At 34.2% G+C, this 21201-nt stretch overlaps 1 protein-coding gene across 2 annotated transcripts in view; it reads left to right on the top strand.

Annotated features, from left to right (window-relative positions):
- LOC102826306 (RNA-binding protein Nova-1-like) overlaps positions 1-21201 on the top strand; it is a 182390-nt gene that overhangs the window by 130905 nt on the left and 30284 nt on the right. For both annotated transcript variants that reach the window (XM_006835372.1, XM_006835373.1), the window contains exon 3: positions 17651-17817. In XM_006835372.1, coding sequence (XP_006835435.1) covers positions 17651-17817 — 167 coding nt within the window. The remainder of the gene's footprint in view (positions 1-17650; positions 17818-21201) is intronic.

A 21201-nucleotide genomic window follows, 5' to 3' on the forward strand; every position in this document is an offset into this window, starting at 1 on the left:
TACATCTTGATTGCACGTTTGGTCAATTTCAGATTGAAGAAGTTGGTAGAATTCTTTTATTTCATCCTTACTGGCTGTAGTGGTTGGTGCATAAATTTGAATAATAGTGGTATTAACTGGGAATTACCCAGTTGATAGGATATTATCCTATCACAAACAGTGTTGTACCTCATGACTGATCTGAATGCAACACCATTCCTCTTCAATTTGTCATTCCCACCATAGTAAACCATGTGGTTTTCAGATTCAAAATGGCCAATACCAGTCCGTTTCAGCTCACTAATGTCTAAGATATTGATGTTTATGTGTTCCATTTCATTTTTTACATCTTCCAATTTTTCCAAATTCATACTTTGTATATTCTAAGTTCCAATTTTCAGTGGATGTTTACAGCTGTTTCTCTTCATTTTGAGTTGTGCCCCATCAGCAAATGAAGGTCCCGTGGGCTTTATTCCCACAGGCTTTACTCCATGTGCATCATCAAGCTCAACTCTTCTTTGAGGAGGCAGCTCTTCCCCAGTCGTATTTTGAGTGCCTTCCAACCTGAGGGGCTCATTTTCCGGCGCTGTATCTGACAGTGTTTCTCTGCTATTCATAAGGTTTTCAGTGACTAAATGTTCGGAAGTAGTTTGCTACTCCTTCTTCCTAGTCTGTCTTCATCTGGAAGCTCATCTGAAACCTCTTCACTATGGGTAGCCCTGCTGGTATTTAAAATGCCAGTGGCATAGCTTTCAGAATCACGGCAACTCACAAGCCACCACAGTACGGCAAAACATACATCTACATACGTATCTTTAAAAGTCACTCTTTAAAGCATGCATATTAACAGTTACATTTTGAGATGCAACTTAGGAAGCGGTTTGTTGTTGTTATTGTTAAGTACTGTAGAGTCGGTTCCGACCCATAGTGACCCAGTCTAGGGTTCCTAAAGAGCAGCTCGTGAGTTTGAACCACTGACCTTGTGTTTCAAACTGACTTTTCAGTCCATTAGGACAGGTTAGTAGGAAAAGACTTGTGGTTGTGAACTTCAGAAAAGTACTTCAAATTATTAATTTCTTGAAATGAGTAAAATATTACCTTTAAAGAGTATAGTACTGTATTGCTACTCAAATCCTCTTAGGTAAGTACTTGTGTGGTGTTATGGACTAATCAGTGGCTGGACAGCAAAATAGGTTTGAACCACAAGGTCGATGGTTCAAGCTCACTAGCTGCTCCTCAGAAACCCTATTCAGGGTTGCTATGAGTTGGACGGCTCTTAACAACAATTACCATAGGGTACCATTGTTGTTGTTAATTGCCATTCTGTAAGTTCTGACTTACATGATACCCTTCTCCAAGAATTGGTCCTTCTTGACAACATGTCCAAAGTATATAAGACACAGTTCCACCATCCTCATTTCTAACGTGATTCTGACTATACTTCTTCAAAGACACATTTATTTGTTTTTCTGACAGTTGATGGTACTTTCAATACTCTTTACCAACACCATAATTCAAATGCATCAGCGTTTCTACTGTCTTCATTTTTTTATTCATTGTGCAACTGTACATGCATACGTGACATTTGAAAAACACTATGACTTGAGTCAAGCACTCCTTAATCCTCAAAGTGACATCTTTGCTCTTTACCACTTGAAACAGGTCTGTTAACAGTAGATTTGCCTAATGTAATGTGTTGTTTGATTTCTTGACTGTTGTTCCCATGAGTGCTGTTAGTGGATCCAAGCAAAATGTTCATCATAATGATATTTATTGATTCAGTTGTAAGATTTCTGTTTTCTTTACCTTGAGGTTCAATCCATATTGAAGGCTGTAATCTTTGTGTTTTTGTTTTATTTTCAAGCTTTTTTGTGAATTGAGTGATAATTGAAGGCTGTAACCTTTGGTCTTTATCAGTAAGTATTTCAAGTCCTCTTAACTTCCAACATGCAAGGTTGTGTCATGTATATATCACAGGATGTTAATGAGTCTTCCTTCAATCATGATGCCATGTTCTTCTTCATATAATCCACATTTCAAGATCATTTATTCAGCGTACAGATTGAATGAGTGTGGTGAAAAGGTACAGCCCTGTCACACAGCTCTACTAATTTTAAACCGTTGAGAACCCTGTTGTTCTGTTCTTGTTCAGTCTCTTGGTCTATGTACAGGTTTATCATAAGTACAATTAAGTGTTCTGGAATTCCCATTCTTCATAGTGTTATTCATAGTTTTTTATGATCCATACACTCAAATGCTTTTACATAATCAATAAAGCACAAGTAAACTTCCTTTTGGTATTCTCTGCTTTTATCTCTCTGAAGTCAGCAATGATATCTGTCATTCCACTCCCTCTCCTGAATCCGACTTTTATTTCTGGTAGTTCCCTGTTGATACACTGCAGCAACCACTTTTGAATTTGCATCAGCAAATTTTACTTGCATGTGATATAGTAATAATAATTGTTCAATGATTTCCACATTCCACTGGTTCCTCTTTCTTTAGAATGTGCACAAATATAGATATCTTCCAGTCAGTTGGCCAGGTACCTATCTTCCAAATTCCTTGGCATAGACAAGTGAACTCCTCCAGCATTGTATCAGTTTGTTGAAACATTTCAATTTATATTCCGTCAATTCCTGGAACATTGCTTTTTACCAATATCTTAAATGCAGCTTGTACATCTTCCTTCAGTACCATCAATTCTTAATCATGTGCTGCCTCTTGAAACGGCTGAACATCGACCACTTCTTTTTGGTACACTAATTCTATGTATTCCTTCCATCTCCTTCTGATTCTTTCTGCTCTATTCAGAATGCTGCCCATATATTTCTTCAGTATTTGCAAGTCTAGAGTTGAATATTTTTTTCAGTTCTTTCAGTTTGAGAAATGCTGAGCATGTTCCATTTTGGTTTTCTATCTCCAGGTCTTCGCACATTCCATTGTAATATTTTACTTTATCTTCTTCTTCTTCTTCTTTTTTTTTTTTTTTAAGTTTTCCAACAGAAGAAAGTTTAATACAACAGGGATTGCATACTCATTTGAAAGTAATTTTCTCAGCCATTCATGAAATATCTTCATTATGCCTAACTTTGTGCTGTTTGTATAAATAAGGATCCAAAGTTTGGGGGTCCAGCTAGTGTGTCTCTGTAGGTTAAGTTGCTGTTATTGTTAGGTGCCATCACATCTGTACCGACTCATAGTGACCTTCTGCACAACAGAACAATACATGGATTGGTCCTGCACCAATCTCACAATCATTACTACACCTGAGCACATTGCTGCTGCCACTGTGCCAATCCATCTCATGGGGATCTCATTTTCTCTAACCATCCACATTACCAAGCACGATGTCCTTCTCCAGGGACTGATTCCTTCTGATAATATGTTCGAAGTATGAGAGATGAAGTCTGGCTGTCATGGCTTCTAAAGGAGCATTCTGGCTGTACTTCTTCCAACACAGATTTGTTTGTTCTTCTGGCAGTCCATTTTTTGTTTTTAAGTTTTTATTGTGAATTGAGAGATAGATTACATGTGAGAACATGGGTTTTACACTCATCGATTCATTGCAATGGTTACAATCTCCTCTATGCATCATCAGTTCACAGTATTTTTGCTTCTGTTCCCTCTGGGTTTTTTGTTTTGTTTTGTTTTGTTTTGAGGCAGAGTGTGTGTGTGTGTGTATGTGTGTGTGTGTGTACACAAAAACACTCAGGATTATATAATAATTTAAACAATCAAAGGGCACATTCTGCAAGCCTACCTGTTGGCCACCAGCATCTGACCACCAACACACAGCCTTTCTCATTCCATGAGTCTAGGGTCCTCAGCTGCTCTATTTTCCATGTCCTCATCTTTGTCTCCATCTCTGGTGTCACTGCTTCTCTGGATAGGGTTCCACCTTCCACTCATGCTCTTTTCCATTGATGGTCCGGTCACTTTATCTTCTTAATCTTCCCTTTTAATATTTCTGTTCAGTTTTGTTACTTCTTCATTTCCTTCTGTTGCTTTAGTTTCTCTATGTTCAAGAACAAGTTTCAGAGTCTCTTCAGACATCTATTTTGGTCTTTTCATTCTTATGTTTTCTTCATTTATGATGTTATCTGACAACTCTTCTGGTATTTGGACATTAATGCATCAAATCTGTTCTTGAGATGGTATCTAAATTCAAGTGGGATATACTCTAGGTCTTTCGTTCTATTGTGCATTGAAACTAACTTGATGGCACCTAACAACAGTATATTCAAGGTCACATTTTGGCTCTATGGACTTGTTTTAATTTCCTGAAGCTTCAATCTGAACTTGTATATGAGGAATTGATAGTCTTTTACAGTCATCTCCTGGCTTTGTTTTGGGTGATGATAATTGAGTTTATCTATCATCCCTTTCCATTAGATGTAGTCAATTGATGATTCCTGTGTGTTCATCTGGTAAGATACACATATATAGTCATGTTTTATGTTGTTAATAAAAGGTATTTGCAATGAATACGTCTTTGTTCTTGGAAAATTCTATCCAGTATCGTTTCTGTCTCCAAGGCTATATTTCCCAACTACCAGTCCTTCCTCTTTGTGCCCAGCTTTCTCATTCCAATCACCAGTAGTTGTCCTGAAATCTTAATTATATATTTAATTAATATCAGACTGTAGAAATTGGTACACTTCTTCAATTTCTTTATCATTAGCTATAGTGTTTAATAATTTTAATAATAGTCATATTAACTTGTAGGTTTATAGATATTCTGTCACAGAGAACATTGTACTTCAAGACAGATCTTGAAATGCACCTTTTGACAATAATTATGAGGCCATTCCTCTTCAGTTTGTCTTTCCCAATATAGTGAAGCATAGTTTGTTCAAATCAAAATCATCAATACTAGTCCATTCCACTAACGCCTAGGACATTGATCTGTATGCATTCCTTTCATTATTGGCAACTTCCGATTTTCCTAGATTCATGCTTCATGCATTCCACATTCCAATTATTAATGGTTGTTTACATCAATTTCTTCTCATTTTGAGCTGCACCCCCCATCAGCAAATGAAGGTCCTGAAAGTTTTGTTCAAACCACATCATTAAGATCAACTGTACTTTGAGGAAGCAACTCTTCCCAGTCACATTTGTGTGCCTTTCCAATTTAAGAGACTAATCTTTTGAGTACTATACCAGACAATGTTCTTCTGTTAGTCAAAAAGCTTTTAGTGGCATACCTTTCAAATGCGGTCTGCCTCTCCTTCTTCCTAGTCTGTCTTAGTCTGGAAGCACCACTGAAATCTGTCTACCATGGGTGGTCCTGTTGTGATGAAAATACTAGTGACATGCTTTCTAGCATCACAGGAACATCAAGCTACTATTATATGACAATTGTCCTTAGAAGAGACTTTTTACTGATGTAACTATTACAGTAAGTGTGGTTAGCTAAGAAATGCATGTTAACCACCTCTTTATAAAAGACATCTCTAGAAATATATTTCCCATATGTAGATTATTATGAATGATACATTTGAAAGAAATAGTAATGATAGTATCAAACTGATGTCATGTATTTCAGTATTAGGATCTTTCAGCAATTTTAAGATTTTAAATTTTATCCATAAGCCTGGTGTGGCACTGTAGGATCAGCACTGGACTGCAAACCACAAGGTCAGCAGTTCAGACCCACCAGTTGCTCCTTGGGAACCATATACAGGGTCGCTATGAGTTGAAACTGACTCAACGGCACTTAACAACATTTCAGTATTAGGATCTTTCAACAGTTTTAATATTTAAAATTTTATCTGTATGCTATTACTGTTTTTCTTATAGTTTTTAATAATGTACATTTTTAATACATTTTAATATTAAAGATTGATGTTCTGCCCTGTTCTTTTAAAAATTAACTAAAGAAAAGGTAATGAGCTAATATTTTATGCATTTTTAAAACCGCAAATACGTAGTAAAAGTAGAGGAATATCTCATTGTGAATTCCTTTAATCATAAAGAGACGTATTTTGAAATATCTCATTGCAAATTCCTTTAATCATAAAGAAACTTGTGTTCTGTATTTGTTTTAAAAGTTAATATGCTTACTTTCAATTTTTAATCTTTTAAGAAAATAACATTAGAGATTTTCCCTATTGGCACTGATTGCAAATTCAGAAATAAATGGTATTTTTAAAAGCCCAAATATATTTCACAAAGGTCAGATATTCCTTAGAGTTGTAACTAGGACTTCTTATTACTTTATATAGTTTTAACAACCTTGCTTATCTAGTTATCCAGCTTAAACTTGAAGACACCAAAATAGAGAAGTTTGCTATTATTAGGTACAATAATGAACAGAGGAGTTAAGCACCAAAGAGATAAATAATATGGAAACTAAAAGAACTATTTGTGTAAAGGTAAGCAGATAGACATACCTAAATAAATCTTGAGGCTGTTATTTTATTACTACTTAAAACTATATTTTTGACCCCCCCAAAAAAAATTGTTATTTGAAAATGTATAATACAATGAGAGAGATTCCTTGAAATGGTAGAAAATAAAGATTGTCTTGAAAGAAATCGCCCTTATTCACTCAGAAACCACGTCTGCACTATTACAGTGAATCCTGTGGAAAGCAGAACTCAGTGGGATCGCCTTATTTGTCCTGGTTACAGATTTTCTGCCTTTGACTCGGTGTAGTCTTGCCATTTTTCCGTCACTCTCTTTTTGAGCAAACTATTTGAGTTTTCCTTCTTTAACAGGTTCCCACCTTACCCAAGCTCCACAGTTTACAGGCTTTACTGTAGTAATTTCTCAGTGTTATAAATAGCTGCTAGCTCACTGTTTGTTTTGTTTTAAATTTAAGCTTTTTCCTATTGCAGTTAATTGGCTTTTTTTTTTTTTTTCTAGTTCTTTTTAGGCCAGAAAAGCTTTTGTAAGTTATAGAATTGTTAATATTCTATTAGATATTTTCCTTGTCATTCATTCTATGAAATGGTCTGGTTTTGATTAATACCAATACTACTTCTTAAAGAGATCTATAGCATATCCATAAGATACTGTTTTTTCCTCAATAAGGAGTAATAAACTAATATATCTCAGATTCAAACAAAATGTTCACTAGTTTTCATTATAGTTGACAGTCAGAAATATGTGTATCATATCATTAGTTGTTGTTGTTTGGTTTCGACCCCTAGTAACCTGGTATAGGGTTTTCAACAAAAAGCTGGTGAGCTTGAACCACTGACCTCGTGGGTGGTTCAAACTGACTTTGCAGTCTAGCACATTAACCCATAGCACCATACCAGGACTAGCTTCATTCTGATTTGGTGACAAAAATGTTTGAGTTATCAAAAAATTTTAAACTGTATTTCAGACTATAGCCAAAATTATTCCTTTTCCCTAACTGTATTTCCTTGGATTATATTTGCAGAGTTGATCTAATTTTACTTTTTCTATCCTGGTATGGAAAAAAAAACAACCCTATTTTCTTTTGTCTTCTTTCCCACGTCCTCCTTATAAATACCCTTTTAATACATATAATGATCTATATAACTTTATAGTTTTAAAAACTATTTCCCCAAACATGTCTCATTTTCACATACATTGACTTATCTCATGAACCAAAAGAGGCTTACTGTTTTATAGACATATGTATAGATGAAATGTCTTGGAAATCAGTCTCTTAAATTTTCATTTGCAGATAAAAAATTTTACACGCGAGTTATTTGATTCTTCAAAAATACTTGTTGAGTGTGTACTGTCTTCTAGTCACAGGAGATACGCAGTAAACATCATAGACGGGTGCCGCTCATGCTTTTATTTCCTTTCCTTTTTTGTCTTTGTTCAGTAGGTTTGTTGTCCCTTAATTTTCTCCATAGCACATGTTTCTTTTTATATACTTTCTATATATTTTGTTTTTTGGTATAGTGTCTAACTGAAGTGCCTGTCTACATAACAAAGTCCTGATATGGCACTGTAGGAACAGCATTGGATTGCTAACTGCAATGCTCTGGACCACAAGGTCGATTTGAACTACAAGGTTGGTGCTTCAACCCACCTCCTCAGAAACCCTACATAGAGTCGCTAAGAGTTGGAATCAACTCGACAGCATTTAACAACAACCACGAGTTGAAACTGACTTGATGTCACTTAACAATAGCAATAATGAGTCAGAACTGACTTGATGACACTTAACCACATGTGTGAACTAGATTATGCTATGTAGTAGAGCAGCGTGGTAGAGTTTAATCAATGCTGTATCTGCAGCTTCTAGTGTTGTTGTTGTTTGTGTGTCTAGTCTTACAGTCCTTTCTGACTCAAAGCAATCTTGTATAGGGTTTCCTGGTATGGTGCCATAGGATGAGCACTCAACCTCAAGGTCAGTTTCAACTGCAAGGTTAGTGGTTCAAAGTCACCAGCCACTCCTTGAAAACATTATGCAGGCTTACTATGAGTCACAACTGCCTTGATTTACACTTAACAACAACAACAACAATGTAGGGTTGCCAAGGCTACAAATCTTTGGAGTATCAGAAAGCATCATCTTCCTCCTACAGAGTGAATTGTGGGCTCACACTGCCTACCTTGTTGTTAGCAGTCCATTGATTATCCTACAGAGCAACAGGACTCCCTGAACAAGTACTTAACATTTAGTAGGAACTTTATGTGTTTAGACTAAATGAAGGAAACAAAAGCCAGGAAAGTATACTATAAATAGCCATAAATAGCTGTGCTGTGTTTGCAGAAGAGAGTGGTCAACCATGTCGAAGGCTAGTGTTGGGTCAGTCATGAAGACTGAGAATAAATCAGCAGATTTGCTTCCTTGCTATGATGAGGGGTGTTAGTATTATGCAGGACATAAGCCATATTGTAACAAATTCAAGAAAAAAATGATTGAATGGTGAGTTAATTTAAGGGATTTTATAATAAAGGATACAAGGAAATTGAACTGTAACTACAGATATGAATTCAAGGGATCTTTTATATTTTATTATTAGGAAAATTTCAAATATACATGTAAGTTTAATAGTATTAAATAACCCTTTTATACCATTGATGCACATTTATTATATCAAGATTTTGCAATGCCTTTTTCATTTACTTAGTTGTTATTCTTGCAGAGGTATTTTGACTCAAAATCACACTTTATCCATGTATATTTCAATGTGTCTCCAACAAAAAGATAACTTCCTTACACTATCTGACGCTATAAACACACCTGAAAAGGTTAATAGTAATCTTTGATGCTATCTAGTATTTGGTACTTGTCAGATTACCTCAGTTATGTTTTGAAAAACTATTTGTTTAAATCTGTAGCCAAGTATATTCTAATTTGTATTTGATCATTATGTCTTTAAGTCTCTCTGAGGCCAGAAGACAGTTCCTCTTGTATTGAGGAAACTGGATCACTTATCCTAAAGATGATTTTGTCTCTTTGCATCTTCATGGTGTCATTTAATTTATTACTGTTTTCAGTATCTGTAAACTGCTATGTAGTGCTAACGCCTTTCTAAGATTTAGATACAACTACTTTTGAATACATCACTACTGGTGTGGAATGTTTCACATTACATTACATCTAGTGGCACATCATGTTTGGTTTCCCCACTCTCATTCATACTGATACTGATCAGTGAAATCATGTGGTAACAGTGTGAGATATCTATTGAAATATTTCCATTAACCTTTTATCTAATGGTTTTATTCTTTGCTGATCATTGCCTAAGTCAGTTATTTCATTAGATTTGAAAAAGGACAATTTCCTAATTCTGTCACAAAGGACTCATCTTCTGACACTGTATCTGACAATATTCTGGTGCTATTCATGATGTTTTCATATTCCAACACTATAACTGGCAATATTCTGTTGCTACTCATTAGGTTTACAGTGGCTTAAACATCCAGAAGTAGTCCACCTCTCCTTTCTAATCTGGAAGCTCCACTGAAACCATGAGTGACCACGGGTATTTTAAATACCCATGGCATAGCTTGTAGCATCACAGCAACATGCAAGCCACCACAGTATGACACACTGACAGTTAAGTGGTGGCTCATAAAGAAAGGCTCTTTTTAAAAAATGAACAAATAGCAATATGTTTGTCACTGATGTGAATGACCTAATAGTAAAGGAAAAATTATGATGTATAAGCTATCTTGAATAACTGCAGGGGCAATGGATTTAGTAGGTAAAAGAGGACAGTATCCAGTGTTGGAATGTTGCCTTAGATAAGAAAAGGAACAGGTTTAAGTAACTTATTCCTTATTACACAGATACTATGATAGATAGAAAATCATTTTATTAAAAATGTATTAACATTTGATTATGAATTTATTTAATAAGGATATATTTTTAAAAACATACATAATTTTCAGTATTTGATATTGTATATGAAACCAGCACTTCCATGATATCTTAAATTTCTCTGTCTGTATTTAATGTTGGCTCTTTTATTAGAGATTTTATAATTTCTCCCTTAAAAATATAGCTTTAATGATGTCTTATGGACCTGTGTCTTCACATGACACACAATGTCTCTATATAGGTTTATGTAACTGATTTTCAACTTACAGTTATAGTTCTACTGCAAAGAGAAGTAAATGCTTCTCTTAACCAGATCAAATCATAAATAACTGGTAGTTTAGTTTAGACACTAATGGAACTTAAAGCCGTTAAAATGGGGGGAAAAGTAACTTTTATCATTTATAGACTCATTTTTGTTACACAGTTTGCTCATACAGCTGACAGTCTTTCTTTTTGTGACTTCTTCTTAAATATATAGTTTTGTATTGTCTTAAGTGAAAAGACCATTAGTGTTCAGTAGAAGAGTATGACAGCATGTCTTTTGAGGATTACAGGAATTCCCATTGGTAGATGCAAAATTTCTATTTTTCTTTCTTTCTTTTTTTAGAAGTATTCCTAATGCAAGTGGTGTGATTTTAGTCTCAAAGAATATATACTGCAACTGTAAACCTGTGAGCTATGTTGAAATTGTTTTATACATACTCCTTGAAATTTAAACAATCATATTTCTTTATGGCTCAGTGATTTCCATTTACTCTCTGCTAGTCTGTACGATATGAGGAGTATTGGGATTACTGTGTTGTCTGACATGATATGTATTGTATTAAACTAGAAGCTCTTTATTCACTCAGTGCCATGTGTGACTTAAAAAAAAAAAATCCTATATAGGTTTGACTGATTTCTTGTCTTGACATCCATAAAGAGCACTCACTCTGTATTTGTTGTCTTCAAAGGCAGGGATGTAATCTGATCTATGTTTTCTGTTGCCCGTTGACTTAGAAGAGAACACTTTGCATTAGCCATATTGATCAGTCCCCATCCTATTTTAGTCATTTATTGGACAATTAATACAACTGTGTAAAGGCTCCCTAGAGCATCCATATGAACTAGATCATTTTACCCAAGAACCGCAGAGATACATCAAGATAGACAAGGAGACAAAAGACTGGTTAAGATAAACTAGGGAAAAATTAAGCCTTCAAATTCACATTATGATCTTCAGGTTCAATCTGTCGTTAGTAATGAAGGGTATACGTGATCTCTTTTGAGATATTTTGTAAATTTTAAGAAACTTTCTTTTCCATATACTTGAATTTTTTATTGCTTATAACATGAAAATTTAGATTGTAGTCATATAATTTTCCCTTTCATTTCTGTTCCTAAATCTTTGGAAGCCCTGTACAGTGTTGCTATGGGTCAGAACCAACTCAGTGACACTTAACAACAACAGTAATCCTTTTTTCTAAAATTAGGAATGATAACCTTTTATTGGTATTTTAAGATTACCAGGGGAAAAAATGCTTTATGTGACAACCTTTAAAGCACTCTCAACCAAATGTTCTTTGACTTTATTGAATTGTGTTTTCACATCATTGGCCTACAGGAAGGAGTGACTTGTAATTTTGAAACTATTGCACCAAAAGGAAATGTTCTAGGTCCTTGAAAGTTGTCACCTTAGTTTCAAAACAATTATTTTGTAAATGAAAAAATATCACTCTTGATTTTTTTATAACTGCTTAGTAAGGAAATGCTCATTATATGTTATGTTGGGGTGCTGAGAATAAAGCTGCAATTTAACACTAGACTGTTACACTGAGGCTCAGAAGAGTTTGAAAAATAAATCATCTATTCTTCTTTCATTAAGTTGTATTTGTGAAGTATGGGCTATAGGACCTATGTATTAAACCCATCCAGTTTCATTTTAGTCGTGTCTCATATCACAAATCTTGATTTTATTCACTACATATGAAACAGATACTATAAATAATACCTTTATTAATTATCCATGAATTTCAAACTACATATGCATTTTAAAGTTTCCTTTTTAACCATGGTATCTGTCATCTTTTAAAAAGTGTATCAACAATAAAAGTGGTTGTTGTTATTGTTATGTGCTGTGGAGTCAGTTCAGACTCATAGTGATCCTGTACAGGGTTTCCGAGGCTATAAATCTTTATGGGAGCAGAAAGCCTCATCTTACTCCTGCAGAACAGCTGGTAGTTTCGAACTGCTGACCTTGCGGTTCGCTGCCTGATTCGTAACCACTATGCTACCACAATAAAAGTAGGCACAGATTAATTTATCCAAAAATATTTACTGTACACCTACCAACCACTCTGGGAAACCCTATACAGGGTTCTCTATGGGTCGGAACTGACTTGATGGCACTTGGTAACAATAGCTATGTGCCAGTGAATCTTCTAGGCTTTGGGTAAACAGCACAGAACAAAACAGACTAATTCTGTGTGGTCTTGGAGCTTCCATATCTAGTACAGAAGTAAATATAAGCAAATAAAGAATTTCAGGGATAGATCATTGCTATAATTAAAGGAAGAACAGAGTAAGTGGTAGATAGTGGTGGAAATTCAGAAATTAACCTATGTAAGCTTTTCAAGACCCCATACATTTAAATACTCTTCACTGTGGACCATTTGAACCATCCATGTACATTCCTCCATAATTTTCCTATCAGGTAATATTACAATTAACTGGCTCTGTGTCTGTTTTTCTACCTAAAGAGTAAGCTCTTTGAGAGACGGATCCATAGACCTTCATTTGTGTTTAACCTGTGCATAAATGAGTACCAAACCATCCTTCCCACACCACTCTCTACTTCTCTGCTGGAGGCAGAGAAGCAGGACAGACAGACTTTGATAATTCATTGCAATGGCCACGCAGAAGTCAGACACTATATTCACAGTCATGAGATTTATCAGGGAAGTGAATAGGTTACAATGCAGGGTCAGAACATGCTCAGAGCACAGTTCTTCCAGTCAGGACAGCCTCTACTCAGCTGTGCCCACAGGCAGACCTCTCTCTGCCCTGACAATGTTACAAAGTACTTTTAGGGCTGCTGATAAATACTCACAGGGCACACAACTAACTCCACCATAAGCTTCAGCCTGAAGGCACTCAACTTTAGCTTTGTAGGTGAGCAAACCTAAGCCCTCTAAATAAATGTCTTGAGGCACCTCACTCTGCAAGCAAGCCTCCTGCCCAAAGTCACTTAGCTTTACTGCCTCCATTTTCTGGGAAACCCATTGTTTTGTCTAGCACTCTGGTTCTTGGTTCTGCTCCTGCTGCTGCTTCTCTGCCACTCCTCTGGTATCACTGTTTTCTGTCCCTGGATTAAGGAGAGTCAGTGTGCAGGGATATCAGGATCCAAAGTATGTGCTTCACTCCTGGCTCGCTCTTCTTAATGATAGTGAGATACCCCCTTTTACTTCCAAAATGGTTCATTTTATACCTAGCATAATGGTAGCATTGAACAATTGCCTCATTAGGTTTCCATGTGTGTACAATCACAGTCCTGTTAATCACTCACAAGTGAACCATATAATCCAGTAGCATCTTGCCCACCTTTTCTTACCCAGGCCTGTCAGGAGTTTACATAGACTGTAGTTAGAAAAGACATTCAATAACTCACTACACTACAAACAATTTCTAATCCTGTCTTTTAAAAATAATTATTAATTTATTATTGTTATTGTTGAAAACATACCCACCAAAACATATACTAACTCAGTAGTTTCTACATGTATAATTCAGTCACTTTGATTAGTTGTTCAATAATTCTCATCCTCCTTTTCTAATTTGTTCTTCTCCAATTAACATAAACTCACTGACCCTTAAGGTTCTTATCTAAGCATAGGATTAAAGTGCTATTTTCCCTTTGATACCACATAAATAGTTCTTAAAAAACATAATAGTCAATGCCAACAATTTTTGCTAGTGTAAGCAAAAATGTTTAGTTTCAAGAAGATTTCAGAGAATATTTTGGGCTAAAAATCTAAAGATTATTTCAGGCAATAGTTTCAGGGGTTCATTTATCCTCATGTTGAGTTAAGTATTGTTTATATAAATGTATGAGTAAAATGTAAAGTGCTCCTCAGGATCTCTGATTCTATTGGGATCCAAACGCTTCATTTGAAAACAATAAAGAATTAACAAAAAAAGATAAAAAGGGAAAATAATGCAGTAACCAAAAAGATCATTAAGTCTGCCTGTTTGTCATACTGTGATGGCTTACATTTTGCTTTGATTCAGGAAACTATGCCGTGAATATTTAAAACATGAACAGGATTACCCACGGTTTAAACTGAGCTTCCAGACAAAGACAGACTAGGAAGCAGGACAGACAGACTACTTCCTAATACTTATTCACTGAAAACCTAATGAATAGCAGCGGAACACTGTCACCATCAGAATATCAAATACTGAAACGTGATGAGGAGCACCAGAATATTGTCAGATATAGTGCCGGAAGATGAACCCCTCAGGGTGGAAAGCATTCAAAATACAGCCGGGGAAGAACTGCCTTCTCAAAATAGAGTTGGCTGTGATGACGTGAGTGGAGTAAAGACTTCATTTGATGATAGGGCACAATTCAAAATGAAAAACAACAGTTGTAAATATTCATTAATAATTGGAACATGGAACGTACAAAGAATGAATCTAGGAAAATTGGAAATTGTCAAAAATGAAGTGAAACACATATACGTCTATAATCCTAGGCAATAGCTAACTGGAATGGACTGGTATTGGCCATTTTGAATCTGGCAGTTACATGGTTTACTATTCCAGGAATGACACGTTGAAGAGAAATGACGTTGCATTCATCATCAAAAACAACATATCAAGACCTGCCTTGAACTACATTGCTGTCTCTAATAGGCTAATATCCATACACTTATAAGGAAGACCAAGGAGCTCTGGTAGCATAGTAGTTACGGATTGGGCTGCTAACCTCAAGGTCAGAAGTTCGAAACTACCAGCTGTTCCGCAGGAGAAAGATGAGGCGTTCTGCTCCTGTATAGATTTACAGCCTCAGAAACCCTGTACAGGGTCGCTATGGGTCAGAACTGACTCGATGGCACTTAAAAACAACAACAACATCTGTGAAAAGAGACAGTGGAAAAGCTCCATATCATCAATCAAAGCAAGGCCATGGGCAGACTAGAACAGACCATCGATTGCTGTATGCAAGTTCAGGCTGAAGCTGAACAAAATTAAAACAAGTCCACGAGAGTCAAAATATTACCTTAAATCCCACCTGAATTTAGACATCTTCTGAAGAGCTGATTTGATGCTTTAAACACTAAAGACTGAAGACCAGAATTGTTGTGGGATAACATCAAGAACACCATACAGGAAGAAAGCAACAGGTCATTAAGAAGACAAGAAAGAAAAGACCAGAATGAAATCAGAAGAGACTCTGAAACTTGTTCTCATAGGGATGCTAAAGCAAACTAAAGAAATGAGAAGGTAAAAGAGAATAGAAAATTTCAAAAGGCAGTTCAAGAAGACAGAATCAAACATTATAACAAAATATGCAAAGACCTGGAGTTAGAAAACCAAAAGAGAAGGACATATTTCTCAAGCTGAGAGAATTAAAGAAAAAAATGAAGCCTCGACTTGCTGGATTGAAGGATTCTATGTGGAATATATTGAATGATGCAGAAAGCATCAAAAGAATATGGAAGGAATACACAGAGTCACTGTACCAAAAAGAAATGGTCAATATTCAACCATTTCAAGAGATAGCATATGATCAAGAGCTAATGATACTGAAGGAAGAAGTCTAAGATGCATTGAAGGCATTGGCAACAAATAAGACACTGGGATTTGATGGAATACAAATTGAAATCTATTAACACACTTATGGAGCACTGAAGGCACTCACTCATCTATGCCACGAAATTTGGAAGACAGCTGACTGGAAGAGATCCTATCTGTGCCCATTCCAAAGAGAGGTGACTAAACAGAATGCAGAAATCAGCAGACAATATCATTAATATCACATGCAAGTAAACTTTTGCTAAAGATAACACAAAAATGGCTGCACCCCTGCATTGACAGAGAATTCTAGATTTTCAAGGCAGATTCTGAAGAGTAGGTTTAACAAGGAATACCATTGCTGATGTCAGATGGATCTTGGCTGAAAGCAGAGAATACGAGAAAGATGTTTACTTGTGCTTTATTGACTATGTAAAAGCTTTTGATTGTGTGGAACATGGCAAGTTATGGACAACACTATGGAAAATGAGTATTCCAAATACTTAATTGTGCTCATGAGGAACCTATATATAGACAAAGAGGCAGGTTTTGAACAGAACAAAGGAACACTGAATGATATAAATTTATCTAAAGTGTTCACCAGAGTTGTATTCTTTCACCGTACTTGTTCAGTCTATATGCAGAACAAATAATCCAAGAAGCTGGATTATATTAATAAAATCGTGGCAGCAGGATTGGAGGAAGACTCATCAACAACCTGAGATATGCAGATGATACAATCTTGCTGAAAGCAAAGAGGACTTAAAATACTACCTCATGAAAATTGGTATGGGTTGCACCTTAAAGTAAAGAAAACAAAAATCCTCACCCCTGGACCAGTAAACAACATCCAGATAGATGGAGAGAAGATTGAAGTTGTCAAGGACTTCATTTGGCTCGGATCAGCCATCAACACTCATGAAAACAGCTGTCAGGAAATCAAACTATATATTGCATTAGTCAGATACGCTGCATAAGACCTCTTTAAAGTGTTGAAAAGCAAAGATAACAATTTGAGGACTAAAGTGCACCTGAGCCATGGTATTTTCAATAACTTCATATGCTTGTGAAAATTGGACAGTGAGTAAGGAAGACTGTAGAAGAACTGATTCAATTGAATTGCGGTGTTGGAAAAGAATATTAAAAGTACCATGGACTGCCTAAAGAACAAACAAATCTGTGACGAAGTGCAGCCAGAGTGCGCCTTGGAAGCCAGGATGGCCAGGCTTCTCTCATACTTTGGACAGTTTATCAGGAGGGAACAGTCCCTAGAGAAGGATATTGTTTGTTAAAGTGGAGGGTTAGAGAAAAAGATTAAGACCCCCAATGAGATGGATTGGCATACTGGCAACAGAAATGGACTCAAATGTATCAATTATGAGGTTGGTGCAGAACTGGGTAATGTTTCCTTCTGTTGTGCATAGGGTCGCTATGAGTCGGTACCGACTCAATAGCACATAACAACAGTGCATTAATTATGTTTGTTTCAATAGAACATTTCAGACTTCTAAATTTTCCATTATTTTACTGGCATAAATATATTATTCTCCCTTTTCATAACTTTAAAAAGTACATATAAATACAGCATCTTTTAATTTTTATGATTTAAAATTAATTTGTTATTCACAGGTACTACTGAGCGAGTATGCTTGATCCAGGGAACAGTTGAAGCACTGAATGCAGTTCATGGCTTCATTGCAGAAAAAATTCGAGAAATGCCCCAAAATGTGGCCAAGACAGAACCAGTCAGCATTCTCCAACCCCAGACCACGGTTAATCCAGATCGCATCAAACAAGTGAGTGCTTAGTTGGGAAGTCAAAGAAATTTCCACATCTTATTATGAATTCTTTATAAAAGAAACCTTAATATTTTAGTATACAGAGGAATTTTTTCTAAGTATACCTACAACATACCAAAGTTGTCAGTTAATTGTTTAAATACTATTAAAGTCTCCTCTTAATTGATTTATTACTTGATTGAATTATTCATTAGTGTTCATTGAGGAGCAATTGTATGAACCCTTAAAAATTAATTTATTGGCATTTAATTATATTTAAAGTTTGATTACTTTTCAAATAAAGTATAAAAGTTAAAATGAAATTATATCATCAAAATTTCTATTGCCTTAATTTTAGTGATATTTGTAGCCTTCAAAATTATGAATATAAACTCCCATTTTGTTAATTTGTCTTAATATTTTTTGTTTTATCAACAAATATGTATAAGTAAATCTGTGTACTAGAAAGCAATTCTTTGTTATAAGTAAGCTATTATGTTCTATGTAACTTGTGTAGTATTTGCATATGTGTCATAAAGGGCCACATTTTTAATGTGTGAGATCTTCTGTAACAAAAATTTTACTTGACAAAAAGCAATGTGAATTTTTTAAATTGAGTTATGATTGACATGTTGGATTTTGAGGGAAATAGCATCATTTAATGTGAAATAAGATGAATTATTCTCCATAAACTCTTTTCATTTATTGAATTATTTGATTCTTTATATTCATAATTATTGTTTCTGCCTCTGCCGCATTATAATTAATTTCTTAAGTTGTGATCATTATCAATAGACTTTGTCTTCAAAATAAATGTATTTTCATTAATTCCCAGAATATTTGCTTTCTAAAATATTTGTTTTAATAAATTTGAAATGTAGCTTAAAGTCTTATTAATTTCATGTTTCTGAATTGAAAACAAAGTTTTAAGTTAAACAGTGTTATGAATCTATTTTAGTTTTACTAATATATAGACAAATATGAATGCTGACTAATCAAATGTAAACATAGAAGCTAATAATTAGGCAATATTATTTTCAAATTTTAGGCAAATAGTATTTTCTGTTAATTTCCATTTTAAAACCTCCTTCCATGTTTATGCCATGAATATATAGTTGTTACTGCATATAAAATCATTCCTCTCATACTCTATCAGTGCCAATTGTTTTTTTTTAATTTGTTGCCCTCATAATTTGTTAACAAAATATCCCTTAATTTTCACTTGGTAGACAAAAATATAATAAATCCCTAACCACTAGTGGATTTTTTTCTTCTTCAAAGCCATTTACAGTTTTGAAAAGTTTATTTTATCTTTCCCAAACAAAGCATAGTTTCAAGACTGAGGTCTTGGGTGTAATACCATGCCTTGGTTCAGAGTCTAAAACTCGGAATTTAGTTAGAGACTTGTAGATTAAAATCACCTGAATTTACAGAATCAGCAGTGAGGTGGAGAGTCCATTGACTGTGCCGTAGTACAGCCTGCTACTTTTCCTGTCTGTTTTGTAACTTCTATGAGAAAGTGTCAACACTCAGGGAGAGACGTAAATGTATTTATTAAAAAACAAAAACAAAAACAAAAATACATAAAAATGAAATATAATTTGAGTAGTATAATACCACTGCAAGTTTGTTCAAGACAAGACAAATGATTTTTTTAATTATTTTTATAACAAACAGCTGTAAAATTAAATAGTGACATATGAATCAATGTTAAAATTCCAGTTTTCTTTATGGCAATATGAGATTTATAGGCTACTATGTATCCTGTGCTAGCATAGATTTATGCAGAGTGGAATTTGAATTGCTTTCTATTTGGCTTATTTTTCTTTGTCTTGTGTAGGTAATGTTATTTAAGGTCATGATAAGTGTTAAAAAAAAAAAAAAAAGTAACAGTGCTTGGTTCACTTTTGTGCATTTGTATTCATTCCTAAGTCTTGTAGATCATCATGGGTTTAAAATATAATTATTGTTGATTATTTTATATTTTAATATTGTCAATAAAGTATGTGAAATAGTACATTCAAATGAATTTATCAAGAAGTATACTTAATTTAGTAAGGAACTATGTTTAACTCTTAACATACCTTCTTTGCAATTTTTGAAACAGTAAAAATCTGGAGAAGAGGCCAAGCATATTTCTAAGATGTTATAAATAAATTGGGTTTGTTTGATTTATTTTATTTTTTTGTCTTCTAAGTTTGATATTCTCTAAGTTTCTGGAATCCTACTTTACCAGTTTAGTAAGTTTTACCAAATCGGTTTCTAAATAATAGGTCAAGTATTTAAATTTAAAAGACAATGATTTTAGTTCTGAAGAAAATATGCTGATTATAAATATAAAATAATTATGTTTTAAATCAACTATTTTACTATAGAATAGATGAGAAGTAGATCATATGATATTTATATTGTGTTTTATATTATAAAACATAGGACACTAATAATTACTCTTATATACTAGTCTTACTATCTAGTGCCGAGCAATATATATTTGCTTTCAGCTTCAATTCTAAAGTTATTTTTAAATTAATTTCTTTAAATTCTTTCATTAGCAATTTATTTCTGGGCAAGATTGCTCAAAGGAAAAAAAAAAAAGTAGAGGTTTTAAAAATGCTGGAACCAAGAAAAATAAACTTCTGCATAGAAATTAATTTATATTAAGAATTTAATTATGTCTTTTTTTTTCAGTTATTACCTTTGTCCATTTTTTTTTATGATCAGTACTTTAAAGCTTTATTTTAAAAAATATAATTTCTATATAGTTAAAAGTTAAAATAAAAAGTCAAATTTAGTTCTAAACAAGTAAGACTTGCTTAAATTATAAATTGTAATTTTATTCCAATAGGGTTTTAATACAATATTGCATTCTAAATTGAATTGTCTAGTAACGGTGGTAAATGAATAAATTGCATGAACCAAAATACCCTACCCAAAGGAAACATATTCTTATTGATGAATGGGTTCTTAAACAAGTATAGTTTCTTAAATAAAAATAATCCCTACTGGTATGATAACTCTTTTGAAATAGGGGGATTATAAAATATAACATAACAACCCTATATCCACCTTCAGCTATTAAATATAGTAAACTATTAAGTTGTTAGTTTCCAAGCATATTTTTAAGAAAAGCCATATTAGGAAAGGTGGGTAAAGGCCATATACACTTTAAAAATCAAAATAATAGATCAAAAAGACCTTATTTAGCCCAAAGAATTTATTTATTCATCCATTTATCCATTCATTAATTTATTAAATGCCTTCTTAGTGAATTACATTAAGTGGATATAAAAGTATAGTCCTTGTCCTCTAAGACTAGTTTGTGAGGTTACCTAAGTACGTAAAAAAAACACTTACTTCAGTAATTCAAAGAGAAATTAATCTTTGTCAGTTAAAAAAAAAAAA

The sequence above is a fragment of the Chrysochloris asiatica genome, unplaced genomic scaffold, assembly GCF_000296735.1.
Source record: "Chrysochloris asiatica unplaced genomic scaffold, ChrAsi1.0 scaffold00017, whole genome shotgun sequence".
In the NCBI taxonomy this organism is placed as follows: Eukaryota; Metazoa; Chordata; class Mammalia; order Afrosoricida; family Chrysochloridae; genus Chrysochloris; species Chrysochloris asiatica.